Here is a 26,622-nt window from a genome sequence, read left to right as displayed (position 1 = left end):
TTCACTCTGTGGCTGTTCTTGTTTTCATTCTTCCAGTTCCATTCTAACTTTTTATAATCTTTGTAATGTAAGCCCCCTTCTTTTACCCCCATCCCTGTATTTCTTAATCTGTGCCTGTTCATGCACTGTTACCTTTTCTTAGGCTCCCACCTTGAGTTCATAAGGTGCTAATAAGTTTATATAAATTAAGGCAGCTAGAACAAACTTCTTGCCTGTTATCAAAAATCTTTTTTTTTTTTTTTTTTTTTTTAAGAAAAAGATTGTTTATTTGAGAGCGAGCATGAGAACTCAGGCTGGGGGCAGGGGAAAAGGGAGAAGTAGACTCCCTGCTAAGCAGGGAGTGGGGCTCTAGGCTCTAGGCTGCATCCCAGGACCCTGGGATGATGACCCAAGCCAAAGACAGATGCTTAACTGACTGAGTCACCCAGATGCCCCATCAAAAATTTTCTAATGCTACATATTTAAAAGGTGGATGGGTAGGTTGCTTTTGGTAAAGTTGGTTATACCAATATGATAATAATTAAACATGAAATATGAACAGATAATGTGATTTATAAGTTTTAACTTCTTGGTACTTTTTATTTTTTTAAAGATTTGAGAGAGTACATGTGCATGTGAACTTAGGGGGAAGGGGGAAAAGGAGAGGGAGAGAGAATCTTAAACAGACTCAATGCTGAGGGTAGAGCCCTGAGGCAGGACTCCTATCTCACAACCCTGAGATCACGACCTGAGCTGAAACCAAGAATGGGGTGCTTAACTGCACTGCCCAGGTGCCCCAGTACTTTTAACTGTAAATCAATAATGTGGGTGAATGTTGCTTTCTGAGATTTTGAAAGGTGTTTTGTTAATTATAACAAAATAAGGATGCAAGGAATCAGTGCTTTTCTTTTTTTAAACGGAATTTATTTGTAAGACAAATAATTCTCACTTACTGGTTTTGTTAAAATGAAAGTTTTTAATACTTTTGTTTAAATTGAAGTAATACATTTTCCACTGAGTAACTAAATGTGTGGAGAAAAATTGATGTAAAATAATACAGAATTAAATTAGTTTTCTCTACTTTTTAGTAACTGGCTTTTAACCTTCTGATAGAAATTTGCATTAACAATACTAAAGAAGGGCATTGTATGTCAGTGTAGGATTTTTTTTTTTTAAATTAGAAGTCTGAAATTTAGAATCTAAACCATTATAACCTTTCTATTTGTAATATTGCGTCTCTTTAGTAACTAAATCATGGGCACTTCTTTTCTTCTTTTTAAAGATTTTATTTATTTGTATGCGAGAAAGAAAGCACACGCGCATGAGAGAGTAGGGGGAGGAGTAGAGAGAGAGGGACAAGCTGACTCCAGGCTGAACACAGAGCCCAATGCAGGGCTCAATCTCATGACTTTGAGATCAGGACCTGAGCTGAAATTGAGTCAGATGCTTGACTGACTGAGCCACCCAGGTGCTCCATCATGAGCACTTCTTGAGGGTTCAGTTATTTCAGTCAATACTGTATTCACTTAGATTTTGTTCATTAAATCTGAACAGTCATATGCAGTGGTCTGTAATAATTTTTTTCCATGTTTCGTTAAAAGATAAAGACCATAGGAACAAATATTTTTCTTAATTTATTCTTTTTTGTTAAGGGTACATTGTATAAATTTTAAAGGGATGTGTGGTAATAAATTGAGTCCTTTATATTTTATTGCTGAAATTAATGAGTGGTGGTTTGTTTTTTTTTTGTTTGTTTGTTTGTTTTTTTCCCTTTTACAGAGTTTTGAAAGCTCAGTCCGATCACAGGTCTAGGCATGAAGGTAAGTAAGGGTTCCACAAAGCTAATTTTTAATAGACAAAAATTTGTTTAACTAGGTAATCTTTAATAATGAACATTGTGTTTTCTTTACAGCACAGGCCTTACAGTCATATTTTTTTTCTAACTTCTCTTTAGTTTCACATTATTCAATGTGGCTCTTGGTGAGTTGGGCGCATTGCTGTTCTTTAGTGAAATCTAGCCTTGCTGATAGTGACCATTTACAAGATTGGTTAAAGAAATTGACTCTCCTTATTCCTGAGGTAAGATAAACACTGAAAATCAGTACTATTACTCTTCTTATTTTTTAAATTATTAGCATTGATAATTAAAGAGCTAATGGAAACAAATGGACATAATTCCATAAGTATATCCCATTATCTGGGATGTACTTATTAAACACTTTAAGATCTTGAGTGTTTTTGAAACTATGTAGACTTAAATGTGAACATTAGGAGGCTCTTAACCATAGGAAACAAACTGAAGTTTGCTGGAGGGGAGAGGGGTGTGGAAATGGAGTAATTGGGTGATGGACATTAGCGAAGCATGTGATATAAGGAGCACTGGGTATCATATAAGACTGATGAATCATTGACCTCTATCTTTGAAACCACTAATACGTTTTATGTTAATTAATCGAATTTTAAATAATTTTAAAAATGAAAAAACTGAATGTTAAAAGTCTATAGCATTCATATTTTTCTTTTTCTGAAATAAAATTTTGATTATTTTGCTTTGGAGTTTTGAACATTTTCTGGGAAGAGCTAGAGTTTATTTTGGTAATTTATATTTTAGAAGAAGCTTCTTTTCCTTTTTCTATTTAATTGCAGTGTGTCCTTAGACACAAGAGATAATAAAAATAAGTCAAGTATATTTTGATTCCAATGTAAACACTGAAGGTCAGTATAATTGTCACTAACTGCATCTTGATATTACACTATATTCCTAAATGAAATAGTAGAAACATACTCTTGCTAAAAACACTTAACCACAATAGTCAAAATAGTTACATCTTTTTAAGACAGTCCTGTCTTAATATACTTAAACTCTGAATTGAATGCATATATATTCTTGTTCTGGCTGTGTCACAGGCAGTGATTGTGACATTTGGGCAAGTCCCTTAGAAACTAAAATGTTTTGGTATAAGTACTTTCTAAATTGCTTCTTGTTCTGCAAATATTTTATCTTTTTATTTAGTTTATAAATAAATGATTATGAATATCCTCTCCTTTGTCCCTTTTGTATTTGTTATTGTTACATTTATTTGGTGTTTTTCATGTCCACATTTGGGAATTTCTAACATGTTTATACAAAGCACTATATACGTTGGGGGTACTTTATTTGATAATATTTATGTGCATTAGTATGTGATCAGAACTTTGCATTTAAGAAATATTAAAGAAACCATCTAACATTATTTCAGCTGACAATTGATTTTAAGATTAACTTTTTAAAAGTTAACTCAATCTTTGGAACTTGCTTTTTTCATCTAGACCGCAGTCCGTCATGAGTCTTGCAATGGTCTTTATAAGTTATCTCTGTCAGGGCTGGATGGAGGAGACTCAATCAATCGCTCTTTTCTGCTATTGGCTGCTTCAACACTATTGAAATTTCTTCCTGATGCTCAAGCACTAAAACCTATCAGGGTAAGATTTTACTGTGTTTAGGAGAGGCTCTTTTTTCTTCTTCTTTTTCTTTTTCTTTTTCTTTTTCTTTTTCTTTTTCTTTTTCTTTTTCTTTTTCTTTTTCTTTTTCTTTTTCTTTCTTTTCTTTTCTTTTCTTTTTTTCTTTTTTTTTTTTTTTTGATTTTACTTATTCACAAGAGACACAGAGGGAGAGGCAGAGACCTAGGCCGAAGGAAAAGCAGAGTCCCTGCAGGGAGCCTGATGTGGGACTTGATCCCAGGACTGCCTGGGATCACAACTTGAGCCACCTATTTCTGCAATTTTCTTGCCTCCACGTTTTTATCATTGTATTATATACTCGCAGTAATTTTGAGTACTTGTGTACTGTATGTAGTTTTTACCAAGAGGATAGTTATACAGTTTTTAAAGTGACAGTATTGTGGACATACTGTGTCCATGTTATACCTGGGAATGGAATCTATGTTCTTTGATTTCAGCTCTTTGGGGTCTCCTTTGGATATTGTGTTTTGGAGATAGCATTTGTTCTTACTATAATCAAATGATAAAAACATAAATGTAGCTTTCTTCTCCTTCAGTCACATAGATTTCTTTTTTTTTTTTTAATCTTTATTGATGTCCTAAATTTTGAATTTCCTTTCCTTATCCAGGGTATATACTGGCCTTGTAAAAAGGCCTTTTACAACATAAAAAACTCAGAGCTCATTTACTAACCCCAGAAATACGATGCATTGTAGGATTTTTTTTTAATTTTATTTATTTATGATAGTCACACACAGAGAGAGAGAGAGAGGCAGAGACATAGACAGAGGAAGAAGCAGGCTCCATGCACCGGGGGCCCGACGTGGGATTCGATCCTGGATCTCCAGGATCGCGCCCTGGGCCAAAGGCAGGCGCTAAACCACTGCGCCACCCAGAGATCCCTGCATTGTAGGATTTACTATTTTCCTCCTTCATATTTACTTGTCATCAAGTCTGTAAGATATATATATATATATAAGGTGTTTTTTATGTTTTAGATTTTAAAACTATAATAAACCATTGCATATGGGTAGATTTATTCATGCTTATCTTTTGTAGGTTTCTTTTGTTGACACATTTTCATTGAATTTTTAGTTCATAATACATTATTTAATGTTATTTATATAATTTTTTCAAGTAGGTTATAAGAAATTCAAGGGTAATGTTTTTCTGAAAGTTCTTATACTCTTCCCTTTTCGATCTCGTTATTCTAATTTTACAGAAGTTAAGAGTGTTCTTTCCATTTTTTGTTAAATTTTGAATACTGTTTTTACATGGATTTAATTTTTTCATAAGGTCTGTCGTTTTGTATTGTGATTTTAAGTTATCCTTTTTAAAATGTTTTCACGAAGTTTAATTCTTTTTAATAGATAGATGATTATGAAGAAGAACCAATGTTAAAACCTGGATGTAAAGAGTATTTTTGGTTGTTGTGCAAATTAGTTGACAACATACATATAAAGGATGCTAGTCAGGTACGTTCAGAAAATTATACCTTAAAGTGTGCACGATCCATCCAACATGATAAATATATGTTAAAGACTTTATAGAAGTCCTTATTTTTAAGGGCATTTGTATCATTCTATAAGAGTTGAAAATGCCTTAATTATTTATTGTAGTTGGACATTTTTGTTTTGCCCGAATTCTTTTTTCTTTTTTACTTTGTCCTTTGTTGAAATATCTTCATCTGGTACCTATAAGTAATTTTCTATTTCTTCTGAGTAAGATTTGTAGATATAAAATGTGACTCGGAATGTAAAATTTAGACTTTAGATGTAAATATACAGTGTTCTGTAATAGCATGTGGGTTTGGAGTTTTGTGTGCAAAATAAAATTGCAATTCAAAGAGAATTTATTTTAAGGTTAAAAAAATATTAGTTTACTCATCTAATTTTCTTAGACTAAAATAGTTTTAAACAGATGCTTAAAACAAGTTAATTTCAAAGACAGAATTGCTTTGTAAGTCTCTTCTCCATAAATTGAGTAAGCTAAAATACATCTTAAGTGTTCTCAGAAAGTGAGAAACACTTTTAAGAAGATACATTTAAATATTTATGAAACATTTTCTCTCTTTTAAATGTATTTTAACCCAAGAGTGGCTGCCTGGCTCAGTCAGTACAGCATGTGACTCTTAATCTTGGGGTTGTAAATTCAAGCCCCACAATGGGTGGAAAGATAACTTAAAAAGTCTTAAAAAGTGTATTTTAATCCATGTACATTTTATATACACTTTGCATTTTTAAAAAATCCTATAATATTTCCACTTTCTACTTTTAAGGAGCAGGGTACATTGAATTCTTAAAATACTTTTCATTTGAGAAATAATTAGAAATACTGAATGTGTTTTAACTTGATTATTCATATCAATCAGATAAACATTGATTTCTTTATTTAACCTGGGGTTGCCCATTTGAAGTTGGAATCTAATATTTCTTGGTTGCCAGTCAGCATAATTTTTTCTTAGAGATCTGAGTTTCTTGAGAATCCTTTTAAGTTTTGTGTGTGTGTGTGTGTGTGAAGTGTTTTAATTTTGTTGCTCAGTTATAATGAAAATTAAAATTTTCTAAAACCTTTAAATTTATTTTTTTGAGAGTGAGAGCGTTTGAGGTAGGGTACAGTGGGGGGAGGGGCAGAGAGAGGGGGAAAGAGAGACAGTTTTAAGCAGGCTTCATGCCCAGCTCAAAGCTGGCTCAGGGCTTAATCTCACAACCCTAAGAATATGCTTAACTGACGGAGCCACTTAGCCCTTTAAATTTATTTTTAAAGCCCATTTAAAAGGTGGTGGTAAAAACAGGCCTTCATGGGCAAATTAACTGGTATTGTGGATTATATGTCAATAAAATTGCTAGAAAATAAAACAATAAACCTTTGTATCTTCTCCATACATTACTATGACTATCATAATTTGTTACTGACATTCCATGGATTCTCTTTGGAAGGACTGTCAATGATGTGTTTATAATTATATTAATTGACATTATTTATAAGAGTGACTTATAAGAGTATTATTTATAATTTAATTAGTATTCTAATGAATTCGGGAGAACCAAATTCTTACTATTTACAAAGGAAGGATGTTTTTTGTTTTAGTAATCTCTGGCTATTAAACACAAAAATCTATATTTGAATTTTATATTTTCTCTTTGTATTAAGACCACACTCCTCGACTTAGATGCTTTGGCACGACATTTGGCTGACTGTATTCGAAGGTAAAATTTGATGTGAAGTTGACATTTATATCATTGAGGAAAGATAAAGGACATAATTATGTGAACTATCTGTTTTGTTTGTGTTCCTTTTTGTAGCAGGGAAATCCTTGATCATCAAGATGGTAATATAGAAGATGATGGGCTTACAGGACTCCTTAGGCTTGCAACAAGTGTTATTAAACACAAACCACCCTTTAAATTTTCAAGAGAAGGACAGGTAGGTATTAAGAAATTCAAATGTTTATATGAAATATGGTTGAATATTTATTGTTGAATTTATGTGGCTATATTAAATTTTCTTAAACATGCAAACATAAAACTTGCTAGAGTTTTATTGTGGGTAGGAAAAGTTGAACATTGAATAAAATATAAATGCTAAGCTTATATTTAGCATGCAGAAACAAATCCTATGACTTGTACACAGAAAGGTAACCTCTACTCCAATTGCTGTAGGGTTGAATATTTTGAATTAATAATATTCAGAATTAATAAGTAGTCATTAGAGTACCTCTCTTACTGGTTTCATATTTTAGAAGCCCATTTGACATAAAATCTATTATTTGATAAAATCTGATGACTATACCCACAAAAGTCTGATTACTCTTTAGATTAAGATTAAGTTATTTACTCTGCCATTAGCAGTTTTGTCATTGCCTGCATCAAGGGAGGGAGTTTTGGTTTGGAGGATTATTTACTTGAGGTTACTATTTGTGGTAAGAAACTCAGGAGAAACCAGGAGGATGGGATAGTCCTCATGAGCATAGAGTTAGGGATTCTGAAGATAAATTTAAGGTGACAGTCTTACTGTCTTATTCTATACTACTTCCCCTATTTGACAAAGTCCCTTCTTAGGCTATTTTTCTAGGTCCTTTTTAAATTTTTCCTATACTCACTGGGAATAATTTGATCTAGTTTTACTGGTTGAAGTATTATCTTACATAAGCTAGTATATAACTTTTATTCTAAAATAATGCTGATTTCTTTGATAACATTATGATGTGAAAATCATTGTAAAAAAAAAAAGTTTTTCAATAGTGCAAAGGGGAGATCCCCATATATATGTTTGATTTCCCATGATGCTTAGGTGATGGATGAATGGCCTTCCAGAAGTTTCCATGGACATATTAAATGCTCAAGTATATCATTTATATTAAATACCATTCTGTGATCTGCTGTCTTTATTTTAAAAAGTGAATACACTAAAAATATATTTTAAAAAATTAGATACATAAAGAGGGAAACAATTTTTTTATTGACATTTATGTTGTTATTCCTTTTCCAAAAAAAAAAATGCAACTGCGAGAAACAACCTCATTGCATACCTGTCCCATTATATATTCCTATTCTTAAAATAAATTTGATTCGTTTTGATCTTAATTCATTAGTTTACAAAAGGCTATATCTTCTTATTCTCCCAGCTGCACTATTTTAGAATGTTTCTAGTGTCTTTTTCTCAGATACTCCCACATATGAAGGGGATATCTGAGACATTGCTTACATGCAAAGTCTGTCAAGTCTCACTGTTGCTTTAGTTTTATATCTTCAGTTACTGTTGAAGATGAGTGTCTTTTTCTGTATGTACTGTCTATTCATGTTGTGAATTTTCTGCTTATAATCGATGTCTATGTATCTTTTGTCATTTTTTTCCTCATTTGTAAAATTCTGCATTTTGGAAATATGAAAGAGAATTTATTCTTTTTCTCTCCTTTCCAGAATTCTTTTTTGCTTATCTGTGTTTTTTAAAGACCACTTATTTTTTTCTTCCGTTTTGTTTATTATACAGATAATAATCTTATCAAAGTTTTGAGCCCTTATAAGGTAGATGTTATTAGACTCTGTTTTGACAAATGATGAAATTAAGGCATAGACAGGTTCAGCAACTTGCCTCACTGAAGTTACCCATACACTTCACTTAGCCGAGCTTCTAACCACTATGCAATACTGGCTATAGATGTTAAAATTCTAAATACATGGCTCTATGGTTTGCTTTTTTCACCTATCTTAGAGTCTTCTTATCAGTATATACCATATATAGTTAATTTATTCTTTTTTGGCAACCACATAATACTCTTTGTATGTATATCTATACACACACATATATATCTAACTAGCTCCTAATGATGGAAGTTGTCTTACACTCTTATAAGTGATATTGCACTGAAGATGTTTATGTATCTGGTCACTTGGAAAGTCTGTAGGAAAAGATTCTGAAGTAGAATTGCTGGTTCACAGGGTATGTATCTTGTTGACTTTGGTTGATACAACGATGTTGCTTTCAATGAATACTGAGCCAGTTTATGGTTCCACCTATACTATATATAGGTGAGTGCCTATTTCTTCACATTCTTACCAACCCATTATAATTATCAGATATTTCATTTCTGCCAGTACAGTAGGTAAAAAAGATTCTCCCAGGTTTGTTTTATTTTTTGTAATATGAATAAGGTTGAGCTTCTTTGCAGGTGTTTGAAAACCATTATTTTGTGTAATCTTTTCTCTGATCTAGACTCTGGGTAGAAAGCTAGGAGGGCAAATGTGTTGGGAATCTAGCTAGGAAGTTTGGAGTGGTTCTGGAGAGGGATGATGGTGAAAACGCGCTTGGATTTGGGATGTTTATTGACGAAGGTAGAGCTCATAGACTGCAAATTTGGATAGGATTGTGAAGTGGGAGAGAAAGACTCCATTTTAAGCCTAAGAAATTGAGTGAATGATAATTCCATTTATAGAATATATAGGATATATCAGGATATAGGATATATATAGGATAGATCAGTTTTGAGGAGAGGTAGGAGTGTCAGAATCAGATCTATTTTGGACACATTAAATATGAAATGTATATGCAAGTGGAGGTGTTTAAAGCAGTTGGTTTGGTGTAATATTAAGAAAAGTTTTCCTGGGCAGCCCCTGTGGCTCAGTGGTTTAGCGCCACCTTCAGCCTGGGGTGTGATCCTGGAGACCTGGGATCGAGTCCCACATTGGGTTACCCGCATGGAGCCTGTTTCTCCCTCTGCCTCTGTCTCTCTGCCATGAATAAATAAATAAAATCTTAAAAAAAAAGAAAAAAGTTTTCCTTATCTTCTAGGTATTTAAAATGTATTTTCTACTTTAATGATTTTACTTTATTATTTAAGAATTCTTAAAATTTTCTGAGAATTTACTGTGGTTCAGGAATGAGGATTTTCTCTTAAAGAGCCTTCTAGTAAATATTTTAGGCCCTGCAAGCTAAATACAGTCTCTGTCACCGCCATCACCACTGCTTCTACTGCTTTTTCTTTCTCGTCATGCTCTCTTCCTCCCTTGTTCACTTTTCCTCTTTCTCCAGTTTTCTAATTCCCTTTTAAAAATATAAACCCCGGGGACCTTGGGTGGCTCGGCAGTTTAGCGCCTGACTTTGGCCCAGGGGTGCGATCTTGGGGTCCCGGGATTGAATCCTGCATCGGGCTTCCTGCGTGGAGCTTGCTTCTCCCTCTGCCTGTGTCTCTGCCTCTTTCTCTCTTTCATGAATAAATAAATAAATAAAATCTTTAAAATACACACACACACAAACCCCATTCTAATCTCTACTACATTGCATGGTATGTAGCAACAAATATATATTTAACAAACTGATGATTAAGACTCAATCCTGATCTTAAGAATTATTTATGTATTTTTTAAGAATGGACAATTTAATTCATTTTTTTCAGCAGGTAATTATTCAGAAACCTGCCTTATTCAAAATTTGTATGTACTTTCACAAATAATGGCTGCTCAGGATATTTGCCATTCATCATTTAAAAAAAAAAGTGGCATTAAAGGAATACCATCAGGGATGTGAAAGATCACATAGCACTGACACGATTAGGAAAGGCTTTGAAGAGGATACAGTTTTCATAATACAGAATAAAGGTTTTTAAGTAGAAAAGTAAAGGAAATATCTGAGTCCTAGAAAAGAATATGAATAAAAATTAAGTCATGGGAAACCACTGGGTAGGTCCAGGAAATTGAGGGGTTAATTCAGCTTGACTTGAGTTTGAAGAAATATAGGAGATAACTTTGGGAAGCTAGATGGTCATCTCTTATGTTCACATGAATTTATTTTTATATGTACATGGTATAAAACAAAAGCATTACTTTTGTAATTTGATTTAAAAAGGGGGCCTTCAAAGTGTTTGATCCAGTCAAATAACGTTAAGAATGTGCTTTTAGCAAAATATCTGGACAGATCAAGAGCCAGCAGAGTGCAGTGGTCCTCAAACTTTTATGGCTCACAGAGGAAACCTAGGTGTTCTCTCACAGATCTTTAAACTTTGAAAAATTTCTAGATTTTTCAACTCTGTTTTTTGTTTTATTGGTTTAAGTTTTTAGTTGTAGTTAACATACAGTGTTATATTAGTTTCAGGTGTACAATATAGTAATTCAGCAATTCCATCTTTCACCTGGTGCTCATCACAAGTACACTATTTAATCTCCATCAACTCCATATTTTTAAAGAGTATAATTTCCAGGAATTTGTTTATTTGAAAAAAATATAAAATAGAGTGTATTTTAAAAAAAAAAGAAAAAGAAAAAAAATATTTATTTCTTGTGACTTCACGGTGTTACCTGAAATTTCCTTCTGTATTATCATTATGTTACGTTTATTTGGACATGGGCAATCAAAGCAACATAAATGTACTTTTTTTACATATACACAGCAGACTTTAAAAACTTTTTAGTAACATATTTTATAGAAGAAAATTTGTATCTTCATCAAATGTCAAAAGTTCATTTTCTAGCGTTAAAAATAGTTGGCAATCTAGCAATAATTTTGTCAAACTTTCTGTTTGAATTTTTTCAGTCTCAAAAATGGAACTATATTCTTGATACGTTTTTATAGAGTCTGTTGTTTTGCAGTTTGATTAGTAAGAACAGAATGGATTTAGGATATCTCATTTTTCTCTGAAACTTTCTTATTTTTATGCATTGTAAATACTCTTTGTTATATCTGGGTCAAAGTTGTTTCAGCATGGATGTCATCTTACATGATTTTCGAGATTTCCTTCTTATGAACTTTTGGGGTGGCAAAGTTGATGTTCTCCTTGTAAGTCATCCTCCTAGGATGTGAAGAATTCCCAAATGGGACTTTTTTTTAAAAGACTCAAAGCCTTAAACCTCAAGGTCAGCAAGAAAGCAATGAGTCTAGTTGGCTCTGTGGGTACTGGAGCTGCTGGGGGGTCTTCCTTGAATTCCACTTCTGATCACCAAGTAATGTTATTACCCTTTAAAAACAAAGCTGCCGGGATCCCTGGGTGGCGCAGCGGTTTGGCGCCTGCCTTTGGCCCAGGGCGCGATCCTAGAGACCTGGGATCGAATCCCATGTCGGGCTCCCGATGCATGGAGCCTGCTTCTCCCTCTGCCTGTGTCTCTGCCTCTCTCTCTGTCTCTCTGTGTGACTATCATAAAATAAATAAAAATTTAAAAAAATATAAAAATAAAAATAAAATAAAAACAAAGCTGCCTGTTATTTTACCAGCAAAAATGGGTTATTTGGGAATAGCAGAGACTACAATCCAGCGCATGCATTCTACTGCAGAACCATAGGCAAGTCCAAATATACCTTCACTTTTGCCAAAGAAGTATGAGACATTAAATGAAACTTAATTGAAAATGAATGTATTAACAAGAAGGATGGGTCTTTTAAAATTAATTCATGTAGTTACAGGTGGATGTTCTTTGTTAAGGTCAAATGTGTGTTCATTAATTCTCTTCCTCCTTTATAATTTATAGATGTAGGTTCTGGGAAATCTTATTTACATAATGGAAATGTAAACATTTACATGTGTACAGTAGAAATGGAAGTTTTATTTTAACAGTATTAATCTTTAAGTTTCTTCTGAATTACATCTTAAAAATCACACTGATTATCAGAAACTAATTTTAGTATTTTCTCAGCAGTTTGAGGTGGTTCTTTTTGTGAAGTATACCAAAATGGTTTTGCCATTATTTATCATATGGATATATTAAGGGGTGCCTGGGTGGCTCAGTCAGTTGAGTGTCTGACTCTTGGTTGTGGCTCAGGTCACAATTTCAAAGTCGTGGGATTAAGCGTTGTGTCAGGCTCTGTGCTCAGTGGGGACTCTGCTTGAGATTCTCTCCCCCCCACCCCCCCGCTTTCCCCTCACTTATGCTTCAGTGTGCATGTTCTTTCTTTCTCTCAAATAAATCTTTTAAAAAATGGACCTATTAATGTGTATCAGTTACCCTTTCGCTTAGAGAGATCTTCTTTTCTGGTAAATTCAGAGTAAGGAAAATAAAAATATTATTCATTTCATTAGGGTTTTACCAACCTGATATTTTGATAAAATGTTTTTATCTTATCATAGGTTTTAAGTACATTTTAAATACATCAAAGCTTTGGAGCTATGGAAACTTTGCTCTTTCAGTTTCTGGATCCAAACTGATTGGCAAAGATAGTTAATTTTATTTATTTTTAATTTTTTTAGAGGGGAAGAAGGGCAAAGGGAGAGAATTATCCCCAATATCATTTTAAACTAGTTATTAGCCAATCCTATTTTTTTTTGTATGCCGTTATTTTATAGTTGAAGTAAACATGTTTTCTTTGTCTCCAAGACATATCATCTAACCTGAATTCTAAGATAGGCAGGATACAGACTTATCAGTCTGTTAACTATATGAAGTAGACCTTATTCACTTTCCATATTTCTTAGCCAAACTTTTTGTTGCAAATTCAGAACTTTGTACTTTCTTTGACAGTAACGAGATGGAAGAGGTGAGATCATAATGGGAAAGTATTTCAAATTGTCTTTTATTTAGTACCTGTGGCAGAGGTTCCCAAGACCACCCTCAGGTTCAGTCTATCACTAAGGGGGCTCAAAGAACTCAGCATTTAGTTGTACTTGTGGCTAAGATTTATTATAGTGAAATAATACAAAATGAAATTAGCCAACAAAAAGACAGCATCCAGCTAATCTGGTGGAAATGAGGTACATGCTTCTATGAGTCCTCTCCTATTGGAGTTTCAGAGGATGTGCTTAATTTCCCCAGCAATGAGTGTAACAAGTGTGAGGTGTCGTCTTATCAGGGGAATGAACTCTCTTGAACCTAACAAGTCAAGAGTTTTAGATGGAGTGAAGGTAGGGGTTGTCATTTATAGTACCTATGTAACTGACCACAGTGTCTGAAATTCCAGACTCTCAGGTAGAAAGCAAGTATTTAGCAAACCAAATACAAAAGGCATAATAAGTCATTTTTATCATAGGAAAAGTTTTATATCAGAGGAACAAATTCTTTACCATTCAAATTTTTTTTTTTTTTTTTTTGCCATTCAAATTTTCACATGACAACCAGGAGCCAGCCTTACAAACCAGCCATTCTAAGGATAAGAGAATGTTATGTTAGTCTTAACTATATTACCTCTTTTCTACACAATACACTGAGAGGTTTTATACCCCAGAACAATGTACCAGGGTAGTATTTGAGGCATGGGAGAAACAACTACCTTTGGTAAAGTAACAAAGGACCAATTAATAAAAAGCAAGTGGGAAAGGTGACCCTTTCTCAGGTAGATTGAATTTAAAGAAGAATACATCTAGCATGGTAGAACCTTGTACTTGAGTTTGAACTTCACTGGGATAGAAATTAGGAGCTTGGTGTCTGAAATCCTGGCTCTGACTTCTTCCAACTCTGTGACTCCAGGCAAGGTTCTTAGCCTCCTCTGTTTTTTTGTATGGGGGCCTTGAGGTATTATCTGGCATCATAACTTTTCATTAAGAGTATGGTGGTGCTTTTGCTACTGCTGCTGTTACTGTTAGGAGAGTGAAATGAGAAACCAAAGTAAATAGCAAAGACAGTCAAGATAGGACGTAATGAGTCTTTAACAAAAACTTTTGGTCACTTAATGGAGTAGAAAATAATAGGATTATAGATGGGAATTGAGAATGAACCTATTATCTATCAAGAGATAAAGAGGAATAAAGGTGATCTCTACCCATTTTGTTTTCTTTAAGAGAAATGAACATTAGGAAGACTTTCAGATGATTGTATATGATGCTGCTCTAAATGTTTAAATAGCCTTTAAGTAAATTGTAGATTGTCATATAGTTTACTCTATGTAAGATATTCATTATATTTAGAATATAACTAATATGTAATTTTAGATAATGTACTTGGCCTTTCTCCTTTTTCCAGGAATTTTTAAGAGATATCTTCAATCTTCCTATTTTTGTTGCCTAGTCTAAAAGACAGACAACAGCCAAAGTGCAAATCACATTCTTCAAGAGCTGCTGCTTATGATTTGTTAGTAGAGATGGTAAAAGGATCCGTTGAGAACTATAGGCTAATACACAACTGGGTTATGGCACAACACATGCAGTGTAAGCATACTTTTCCTTTTAATCTTTCTAAATTTTATGAGCAGGAAAGAGATTTTGGAGGGCATGGCTTAAAGAGAGAATTCACTATTCATACACTTTTAACATTATAAACTATCATTGTCAAGATGTTAAAAATGTAAACATTGATTTTAAAAAAGTGTAAAGGACTTTTTCTAGGTATCCCAAGTATTGGAATTTTTTGATTGAATAATTTAGTGTCAAAATTAAATTTTGGCAGTCTTTTGAAATCTTAGAGCATGAACTAGTTTTTCTATGTGTTCTTACTAATTTATTTTTTGAATATTATTGATATGTTACATTAGTTTTAGGTTGTCCTATATAATGTTTAATGTATATTGACTGAAGTAATGGAGAGTAGTGGCTGTTAGTAAAAGCAAAATACATTATGTTTCATAGTTTGTTTGGGGGGGGGGGCATCTTTTCCTCCCTTTTTTTTTCAGCAGCCCATGCACCTTATAAGTGGGACTACTGGCCCCATGAGGATGTTCGTGCTGAATGTAGATTTGTTGGCCTAACTAACCTTGGAGCTACTTGTTACTTGGCTTCTACTATTCAGCAACTTTATATGATACCTGAGGCAAGACAGGCTGTCTTCACTGCTAAGGTAAGTTTTCTTCACATTAAGTATTAAAACTATAAAAGAATTTTAAATTTTGTTAATAAATCTTGATTATTTCAACGTAAAACATTGAGAAAATAATTTATGAATTTAAAAAATGACAGTATTTGATTACAGAGCTTGTAATATCTTAAATATTTTTACATTTCAATAGGTTACTCCTAACATAATGTAATTTATTTCTCAGAGGAAAACACAGTTGTGGAATATGTACACTCAGTGTATACAATGAAAATGATATTTTCAGTAAAAATAAATATAAATTTTCCTACATAGAAAATAAGCAAAGTGTAAAACAAAGTAGAATATACCAGGATCATAACTTGTTTTATTTATTTATTTATTTTTAAAGATTTTATTTATTTATTCATGAGAGATATAGAGAGAGAAAGAGGCAGAAACACAGGCAGAGGGAGAAGCAGGCTTCATGCAGGGAGCCCGATGTGGGACTCGATCCTGGGACTCCAGGATCACGCCCTGGGCCAAAGGCAGGTGCTAAACTGCTGAGCCACCCAGCGATCCCATAACTTGTTTTATTTTTTATCCCAAAGTAAATTTCAGTGTGGGCTTAGTTTATTTGGGTAAGATCTACTTCATACTATTTTTCTTGTTTCTCGTTTATACTCTTTTTAACCAAGGACTATTTTTTAGTTTGCTTTCTGCACTGCTTTTATAATTTCTTGGCAAACTTACTTTATGCTTGAACTTGGGTTTTTGTTTTCCTCCATCATGTCATCTTGATGTCCTAACTCCCTTCCCCCACCCTTCCCCCCCCCCCACCAAAAGTATTGCAACTCTTTATGTATTTTCAATGAATCTTTAATATGTTTAAGGTAGGCTTCAAATTGAATCTCCAAGTTACAATATAGTTATATTAATATTTTTAAGTTTATCTTCTGAGACTGATTATGCTTAGAAATAGTTGAATAACTGATTCATTTAGCATATGGAAATTTTTGTGTCTAGATTTGTGGCCCCATCTTCTTAATTTTATACAACTAGGGATGATCAGAGAGGCATAGTTTTAGTGATTTGTTTTTTCTGGCTAGCTGCTAACATGGCCATACTTCGTGATTTCTTTTCTAAATATCAGTGATCACTGTTTAGCCATTAGCATTTTCAGAAATTAAAATGTAGCACCAGAAAAAACAATTAAATGTGCTAATAAGGAGTAGGTTTCATAAACAGTATTTTTTGTTAGAAACTAAATTTAGACTTGTCTCTACATAAAAATTCTTAACAGAATAGAATTTGACATGACTTTGGAAAGTACTCTAGTCAAATGCACACTTGATTATTTACTTGAATACATTAGTTATTTTTATTTCCTTTTCTGATGTTCATAGAAAATTTAAAAGAAGCTGCGTGTATTTTAATTGTGGTAAAATATACCCAACCATCTTCTTTTTTTTTTTTTTTTTTTTTTTTTTTAGAATTAACCATCTTAACTGTGTATAAGTGTATAGTTCTGTGGTAGTTAATACACTGACACATTACCATCAATCTCAAAAATGTTTTCACTTCCCCCAACTGAAACTGTACCCATGAAATACTTCCTATTCTCCATTCCCCCAAACCTCATGCAACTACGTTCTACTACTTGTCTGCATGATTTTGACTATGCTAGGTACCTCATTTTTAAGTGGAATCCTACAATCTTAGCATAGTGTCTTCGGGGTTCATCCTTGTGGCACGTATCAGAATTTCCTTCCTTTTTAAAGGCTGAATAATATTCCATTATATGATCTGTTCCACATTTTATTTATCCATTCATCTGTCATTGGACACTTCTCGGTTGCTTATATCTTTTGGTTATTCTAGATAATGCTTCCATGAACACGAGTGTCCCAAGTATCCATTTGAGTTTTTGTTTTCACTTCTGTATATATACCCAGAAATAGAATTACTGGATCATATGGGAGTTCTGTGTTTAAATTTTTGAGACCCACCATGCCAGTTTTCTATAGTGCCTATGCCATTTTACATTCCTGCCAGCAGCGCACAAAGGTACCAATTTATTCACAACCCTGCTGACACTTATTTTCTGTTTTTTGACAATAGCCATCCTAATGGATGCAAACATGTATTTCTTTAAGTAGAAAATACATATGTGGAGTATATATTTGGAACTTATACATTAAGTAAAATAAAACATTCTTTTTCTTAATTTAGAACTCAGTCACTTCTGTTCTTCAGCCAACAACTCATTCTCTAGCAATGAAAATATAAATCCAGGTCTTTATTCCTGAGCATTTTTGTTTTATATGTATAGTTTACATGTATCAGTTCTATTACGTGTTGGAAAATGTTTTGTGTGACTTTTACTCTAATCTCATGGAGTATTAAGCCTCCCATATTTCGGAAATATTACTACAGTTGTTTTCTCAATTTTGTTGATTACTTTTACTCAGTTCCTGTTGTACATAATATAGTTACTGCAAAATTATATGATATGTTGAATAGATTCCTATTTCAGTGTCCTTATGTCCTCAGTTGGATTATAAGCTCTTAAATAGCAGACCACATTACTGAACACTCCTCACAAAATTGACACTACTGTAATACTTCTGGCATAGAGAAGTTTATTATTCCATGAGACTATCAGAGCTTATTCACAATTTTGACAGGTAGTAGTTTGTAGTGAGGGTCGTATTTCATAGTTTTTTTTTTTTAAATATTTGGATGAGCTGGACTATATCTAATAAGTGCCTGTAAGGTGGTGTTCATGACTAAGCCTCTAGTGAATGGATCTAGTTAGATACCTAAATCTCAGTTAATGATATTTGAATATTTGGGGTTTTCAGGCATCTTGGCCAGTAATTTTTCTGCAGTATTAAGGATATACTACTGTTATAGAAAAAAATAAAGGTATGACTAGGTGATGGAGAGATGTCATTTATTATTATAACAATTTTCTTAATGTATGAATTTATTTGTAGAAAATATCTTTATTGCACACATATGATGTTTTCTGTTCTTTGCACAGTTACTAATTTGTGAAAACAGTATTGCACCAAATGAGCTTTGATCTGAAAGCAATTTTTTAAAAAGATTTCTTTATTCAGTTTTCTTTATAATAGTGATGGCTATATTTATATCAAAATATTTTAATTTTTAAAATGCTAAATTGAATAGACTTTTTCTACATAGAGCTAAAAGAATGAAAACAGATACGGTATTAAGCACATTTTAACACTTTCTTCATTAGAATGTCTTATTTGCTACCATCAGTATGTTATAATGGAACATTTCTCTTAATTTCCAGTATTCAGAAGATATGAAGCACAAGACCACTCTTCTGGAGCTTCAAAAAATGTTTACATATTTAATGGTATGTTTGACAACTATATATGGAAAACTAATTAGCTATAACCTATATAAGCTGCAGACATTAAATGAAGTTCATTTGTATTAGATTTGCCCTTAACTATGTACTCTTATTTTTCAAATTAAATTTGTCAGTTATTGGTGTTGTCAAAGTGACTTTTAGTAGTCGTATGTCAGTCACCGTTGTGATGACTGTTAATTTGTCCTTTAAAGAACTTTTTGTATCTGGTCCCTTCCCCTCCATCCCCCCGTAGAGTTTTCTGATTGATTTCTCTTTGTTCCTCTTAATTCCCACCCCCAAAACTATAAAAGTAATCAATCTTTAAAAATTAACAAATCTTACAATATTATTCCCCTGCTTAAAACACTTCAGTAATTTTTTACTACGAACAAAATAGTATTCAGTTTGATCAGCATGGCACATATCTTCTGATTTTGCCCCTTTTGTTTAACCCCCCCTCCCTTTTTTTAAGTTTTCTCAGTACCTAATGTGGGGCTCAAGCCCACAGCCCCGAGACTAAGGCAGCCAGGTTCCCCTTCAACCTCTTCTCTTACTCCTTCCTATACCAGCCTCATCCCGTAGCAGGTATCCTTTCTTGGAAGCCCATCATGACTGTTGCTTCATCACTTGTGCAGCTGTTTATGCTGTTCCTTCTACCTGCAGCACTCTTTCCTTAGCACTTTTCTCCCTTTTCTTCTTATTGTCATCTTTCCCAAATCAACTTGTTTTTCAGCTCCTCTAAGAAAACTAATTCTACAACTCTGTCTCATACCTGCCACTTGTAGTGAAAGTTGCTACTCTTGCCTGTTAGAATCCTGAGGACCTGAGATTATATTGTTTATTCCTGTGTTTTTCAACTTCTGACACTAAGGATTCAGTAAATGAAGTTTTTAACAAAATGAAAAGATTCACTAGTCATTCAGGGATTCCAGTTGTTTTGGGGAGGGGAGAAGTAAAAGGGAGAGGGAAAGAGACAATCTTAAGAAGGCTTCATGCCCAGCACAGAGCCTGATCTGGGCTCAGTGTCACAACTCAGAGATCATGACCTGAACTTGAAATCAAGAGTCAGATGCTTAACCGACTGAGTCACGCAGGCACTCTTCATCCCGCTTTGAATCTCCATTTAACACAGTTGGAACATGCCATCTGAACTGACAAAACAGAAGAGTGTTTTAAACTATTCTTAAGAACTACTAAAGTTCAGGTGCACCCAGGTGGCTCACTTTGTTAAGCATCTGCCTTCAGCTCATGATCCTGGGGTTCTAGGATTGAGCCCCACGTTAGGCACCCTGCTCAGCAGAGAGTCTGCTTCTCCCTCTCCCTCTGACCCTCCCTGCCTGCTGGTGCTCTCCACTTGTGCACTCTCTCCCCCTCAAATGAATTAAAAATAAATAAATAAATAAATAAATAAATAAATAAATAAATAAATAAATAAATACCTACTAAAGTTGAGTCTGTAGGAAAATTTATTTAACCCACAAAATATTAGTATTTTATGTTTGATAGTACAGATCTGTATCTCTTGAGTCCCAAACTCCTTCGTAGAAATTATTAGACTTAAAAAAACACAGACTTCATAATTAAGCATCTTTGGGCACCAAGACTATTAAACTGAAAATGCCATGAAAATCATACAAAATGAAATCGAAAAGAGCGGTTGCTTTGTAGATTTACTCTGTTTTGTTGTTTTGTTATTTATTCAAGAACCTTGTGATAATGTTCTTTTTTTTGAGACGTAGATTTGTTTCTCCCCCTTTTCCTTTGCAGGAGAGTGAATGCAAAGCATATAATCCTAGACCCTTTTGTAAAACATACACCATGGATAAGCAGCCTCTGAATACTGGGGAGCAAAAAGATATGACCGAATTTTTTACTGATCTCATTACTAAAATTGAAGAAATGTCTCCAGAACTGGTTAGTACCAGAATACTGATGTTAGTTTGAAATCCGTACAGACCTGCCCAATTTTAATTACTCACTTTTGTTTGTTTTTAAAGAAAAATACCGTCAAAAGTTTGTTTGGAGGTGTAATTACAAACAATGTTGTGTCCTTGGTAAGTATTGTATCTATTCTTTTACTTTTGGAAATCTTAATGTATATTTTAGCTTATTATAATAAATTACTGATATTTGATTGTTGATTGACCAGGATTGTGAACATGTTAGTCAGACTGCTGAAGAGTTTTATACTGTGAGGTGCCAAGTGGCTGATATGAAGAACATTTATGTAAGTAACATTGTATATGTTGTTTAGACTGTTTCTGCTTCTAGATACTTGTATACGGCAGTTTTGTTTGTCATCTCAATAGAAAATTAACTTTCATGTTTTCATCTATTCTTCTAGCTATGCAGATCAAATAAGAATTAAAAGTAGACCACAAAGCTGATTTTTCCCCCTAAGTTGAAATGTTTAGTACAATTTTTATTTTTTGAAAAATTGTACTTTTGAAAAATTTAGTAAAATTCATGGAGCATCTTGTCAGTTTTGGGGGGGATTTTTTTCGTGCTAAAATTTAGAATTTTGTTATTAAAAAGTTTCTTTTCCTCTGTGCATCCTGCCCAAATGATAATTACTACTTTTCGTAATTTTGCCTACTGTAAACAATAATATGAAACTTTAAAATCTGATTTAATACACAGGAATCTCTTGATGAAGTAACTATTAAAGACACTTTAGAAGGTGACAACATGTATACTTGTTCTCATTGTGGGAAAAAAGTACGAGCTGAAAAAAGGTACGCTTTTTGAAATGTAATATTTACCATTTTGATACATCGTCAAATGGAAGTAAAATACAATGAATTCATGTTAAACTTTTATTAAAAATTATGTGATTAAGGTTAGGATCAGCTGCTTGGAGCTTATGCTTTTTTTTTTTTATTTTTAAAGATTTTATTTATATTGAGTGCAAGCAGGGGAAGGGTGGGAGGCAGAGGGAGAGACAGAATCTCAAGCGGACTCCACACTGAGCACAGAGCCTGATGAGGGGCTCAATTCCCCCAACTAGATCATGAGCTGAAATCAAGAGTCAGTTGCTTTACTGACTGAACCACCCAGGTGCCCTGAAGCTTATTATTGTATGGCAACATTTCATTCAATTATTCAAGTATACTTTGAAGTTCTTTAAATTTTTCCAAATTTTTGTGTCCTTTTAATTATTTACCAAGGTAATATTTACCAAGGTCTGATTGCTTTAGCCCTTTGCTGTGCACTTAGTGAATCATGATAAAAGGTCTCCTCATGAACTGGAGAGATCCTTCTCTGAAGTGGGATATTTTTTTTCTTAAGAGCCAACCATAAGATGGCCAGTTTAGGACAGAGTAGTTGAGTAAAGAGGTTTCAATTCTATAACTGAATGTTGAATGGCAAGTAGAAATTGGATTAAGAAGGGAGCATCATATGCAGTTATTAGGAACAAAGGCAGAGAAATAGAAATGACCTTGTATGTGCAAGAAGCCTGCATTAACCAGTAATAGAAAATATGATTGATTGGTAATACACAATGACATAAGATGATTAACATCTAGATTTTGGGGGCAGCCCCGGTGGCTCAGCGGTTTAGCGCCGCCTACAGCTCAGGGTGTGATCCTGGAGACCCGGGATCGAGTCCCACGTTGGGCTCCCTGCATGGAGCCTGCTTCTCCCTCTGCCTGTGTCTCTGCCTCTCTCTCCCCCCCCCCCCCCCGTGTATTCTCATGAATAAATAAATAAAATCTTTAAAAAAAATCTAGATTTTGGGATTATTTGCATAATTGGTTGACACCATTTGAATATCTGCCTGAGAAAGAACATAACCGTTGTGAAGGGCTGATTATGAGACTTAAGTCAACCTAAAAGTGCAGAAGAAAAAGTGACAGAATTGAAGGTAGGAAAGAAAGAAAAAGTGACAGAATTGAAAGTAGGAAAGAAAGAAAAAGTGACAATTGAAGGTAGGAAAGAAAGAAAATCATTACCATCATAGGATGGTAATGTAGAAATTAGGAAGAGCATCTCCCGAAGAGGGTATTCAATTGACGAAGTCCACAAAAAAGAGGGAAAATGACAGCTGAGAAAAAGCATTGGGTTTTGCAAAAAGAGTTTTGTGGAATGTTTTTTCAGGTTGTAGCAATAGAAGCGTTGTTAGGGTATAGGCCTCAAGTTTAGATCATTAACTTTAGAAGTTTGGCAATAAAAAAACAATAAGGAAAATGGAACCTAGAAAGGGCTTAAGGATCAAGCAGGACTTTTCTGGATAGATCTAAGCATGTTGGAAGACAGAAAATGAAAAGCCAGGTCTTAAAATACTTAATAGAAGATTTTTCCAGGGAAATCTGCACTGATAGGAATACTAGTCTTTTTCTCAGTCTCCAGATGTCAAGTTGGTTGCAAGAGAGAAAAGTTACACGGTAGACATACTTAAGTGAAAGCATAACTGTGCAAGCAGTTACAGGGATAAGACAGGCTCATCCAATGAGAATTAGGGTTAGGGTTAGGGTATGAGTTAAGACACAAGGTTTGTTACTGTGGAGGGGGGAATAGTGAGGAATCAATAAAAGATAATAAACTCTGGCATTTTCTTTTGAGAATGTCTTTTTAGTTGAAAGAAATAAGCTTCTGAAAATATGTCATTTTTTATAAATTCCTACTTCGTGAGATACTCCCTTGTTTTGGCTAATACAATTCTGCTGTTTTCTGAAATATTCTCATTTTTCAGGCAAAGTATTACTCGGTCCTTTTATATTTTCCCCATACTTTTGAATGTCTATGATAACATAGTAAGTGGTCACAACAGAAAGAAAGGAGCTTAAGGATCATCTTTTGCTTTATCTTCAAACCTCTGTTTTTCTGTTTATTCATTCTTTACTGAGTAATTCTACCACCATAACATCAATCTTAAGATTCTTAATTCAACTGAGCTGAATCAGAATGTTGTGCTTTGTTCAACCGTGACTTCTGTGTTATAGATTAAATAAGTCTGTAACATAACTCTCGTCTCTTTAGTTCCATTACATCATTTATCCTCTAAATCTTGCATGGTTTCATGGACCACCATAGGTCCTTTAGTGACTTAACTCAGGATGCAGTTCATACACTGATATTGCACAGAAGGCCCTTCATCATTTGAGTCCTTTGTACTTACATAACAGCATATTTTGCCAGTCTCCCAAATAATCGGTAATGATGGATTTTTAGACTTAATTTCTCTGCTTGTGAAATGCTTTCCCTACCTTCTTTATCTCTTTAAATTCCTTATTTTTTTATTTTTTATTTTTTTTAATATTTTTTAAGATTTTATTTATTAATGAGAGAGAGAGAGAGAGAGAGAGAGAGGCAGAGACACAGGCAGAGGGAGAAGCAGGCTCCATGCAGGGAGCCCAACGTGGGACTCGATCCCAGGTCTCCAGGATCACACCCTGAGCTGTAGGCGGCGCTAAACTGCCGAGCCACCCGGGCTGCCCTCCTAATTTTTTTTTAAACTAAGCTCTCTTAAAGAGATTCTCTTTAAATTCTAAGATTTCAAAATCTCTAGAATCTTAAGTTGAGTGAAGAATTTGAAGAAATCAAATTCATATTTTTCATGAATCCAAACTTCTGTATATGTTTAAACTAAAATTTTGGTTTAATTTGAACTAGCAGGGCCCCTGGGTGGCTCAGTAGTTGAGCATCTGCCTTTGGCTCGGGTCATTACTCTGGGTCCTGGGATCAAGTCCCACATCAGGCTTCTCGCAGGGAGCCTGCTTCTCTCCCTGCCTCTCTCTCTCTGTATCTCTCATGAATAAATAAATAAAAATCTTAAAATAATTTGAACTTCAAGCAGTATTTGTTATGCCGTAAGATTTAGGTATCTTGCTGCTGCTATTGTTGTAATATCAAGCAATATTTATTGAATGTTATTTGCCAGGCAGTATTCTAAAAGTAGGAGGGAGTAGGCACTTAAATCTCCATTTTATAAATCTCCAAATTAGGATTTAAACTCAGAGGGGGGACACCTGAGTGGCTCAGTCGGTTAAGCATCTACCTTAAAGTCGTGATCTTGGGGTCCTGAGATCAAGCGCTACATCGGGCTCCCTGCTCAGCAAGGAGCCTTCTTCTCCTTCTGCTTATGTCCCCCACTTGTTCTCCCTCCCTCCCTCTCTCTGTGTTTGTCTCTCAAATAAATAAATAAAGATCTTAAAAAAAAAAAAAAAGGAATTAGGCTCAGAAGTTAAGTACTTGTTGAGGATCATACATCTGGTAAATGATACAAGTAAACTTTGCAATTCTAACTTATAAAAATAATTCAATTCCTATTTAAGATGGAAAAGAAAATTTTGAACCAAAGACATCACCCTTACCTTTGAAGTTTATGCTTCCATAGCACCTTTACATATATATCTTCATGGAATTTACCACAGCATACTGTAAATTTATATTTTTCATACTTAGACACAGGAAAACCCTTTCAGAATGAAAAAAGACATGTAAGAGGTAGATATAGGTATAGATGTATTTAATAAGAGCATGACTTAAAATACTATTTATTATTTACTCTGAGTTGAATACTGAAATACATATAGTATAAATGTAAGTGACACCAGATAAAGTACTTTTAGAAGAGATTTTTAAGGTGTTTTTTGTTTTGTTTTGTTTTGTTTTTTTCCTGTCTTTCAGGGCGTGTTTTAAGAAATTGCCTCGCATTCTGAGTTTTAATACTATGAGGTATACATTTAATATGGTAACAATGATGAAAGAGAAGGTGAACACACACTTTTCCTTCCCATTACGTTTGGATATGACACCCTATACAGAAGATTTTCTAATGGGAAAGAGTGATAGGAAAGAAGGTAATTTTTTTTTATCTCATTCTCTTGCCTGTATTATTAGACAGTCATAATTATGAAATAACCAGCTATACATTTAATAAAATGAATTTGAATTTTAGAAAGGAGAATGTATTTAAATACAGTATGGCACGTTCCGTCATTTCATTAGTAGATATTTAGCATTTATAGAACTATGTTCTAGGCACTCTTCTAGGCATTAGGGACATGGCAATGAACAACATAAAAAATGGTTCCTTATCTCACAGAACTTAAGTCTAATTAGGCAAGTTTTATTGAACAAGGAATTACAAACAGGATGTATGTCATTAGATTGGATGGTAAGTATATCACAAATCTAGGGGCATCATTGAAGCAGAGCTTGAGTAAGGAATAGATTGAGAGGAATGGCTAATTTCTTTAGGTGGGTAGGAGGTGGGGGTAGAGTTGATGAGATGGGCAAAAGGTAGTGGCCAAATCATTTTGTTTGTAGAAGATGATAACTTTGAAAATATAGGCAAAGTTAAGAAGTAGGCATTGTTTATATACACCCTACTTTTTAGAACTCTTCTCAAATAATTTATAAAATTCCAGCAAGACTGTCCAGTTATTATGCTTTCTGGTATTCTTCATGATGCTACCTTGTGTAGAAGTAGCAGAAGTTCATGCCAAGATGAAGGATTTTTTTAGGCCATAAGTTACACATTCAGAGTCAGATCCTAGCATATTTGAACTTAGTCACTACTCAGACGCTGTCAGCTGTTTCCTTCTCTCCTCAGTTGTCACTTTCCAGTTTAGAGTGCACTCTAGTTAACCTAATCAGCTTTCACTTAGTTCTTTCTGATTATGCCAT

At 34.0% G+C, this 26,622-nt stretch overlaps 1 protein-coding gene across 1 annotated transcript in view; it reads left to right on the top strand.

The window, feature by feature from the left end:
• Positions 1-26,622, top strand: part of USP34 (ubiquitin specific peptidase 34) — a 243,185-nt gene that overhangs the window by 167,420 nt on the left and 49,143 nt on the right. Inside the window, 15 exon segments of the mRNA XM_038551363.1 lie at positions 1,759-1,799; positions 1,934-2,058; positions 3,289-3,441; positions 4,830-4,934; positions 6,613-6,668; positions 6,765-6,885; positions 14,838-14,864; positions 14,866-15,022; positions 15,487-15,647; positions 18,928-18,993; positions 20,758-20,904; positions 20,988-21,044; positions 21,140-21,217; positions 21,631-21,725; positions 25,621-25,793. Of these exon segments, the coding sequence (XP_038407291.1) occupies positions 1,759-1,799; positions 1,934-2,058; positions 3,289-3,441; positions 4,830-4,934; positions 6,613-6,668; positions 6,765-6,885; positions 14,838-14,864; positions 14,866-15,022; positions 15,487-15,647; positions 18,928-18,993; positions 20,758-20,904; positions 20,988-21,044; positions 21,140-21,217; positions 21,631-21,725; positions 25,621-25,793 (1,562 nt within the window).

This window comes from Canis lupus, chromosome 10 (assembly GCF_011100685.1).
Source record: "Canis lupus familiaris isolate Mischka breed German Shepherd chromosome 10, alternate assembly UU_Cfam_GSD_1.0, whole genome shotgun sequence".
NCBI classification, from domain to species: domain Eukaryota; kingdom Metazoa; phylum Chordata; class Mammalia; order Carnivora; family Canidae; genus Canis; species Canis lupus.
This window is presented reverse-complemented; position numbering and strand designations above follow the sequence as displayed.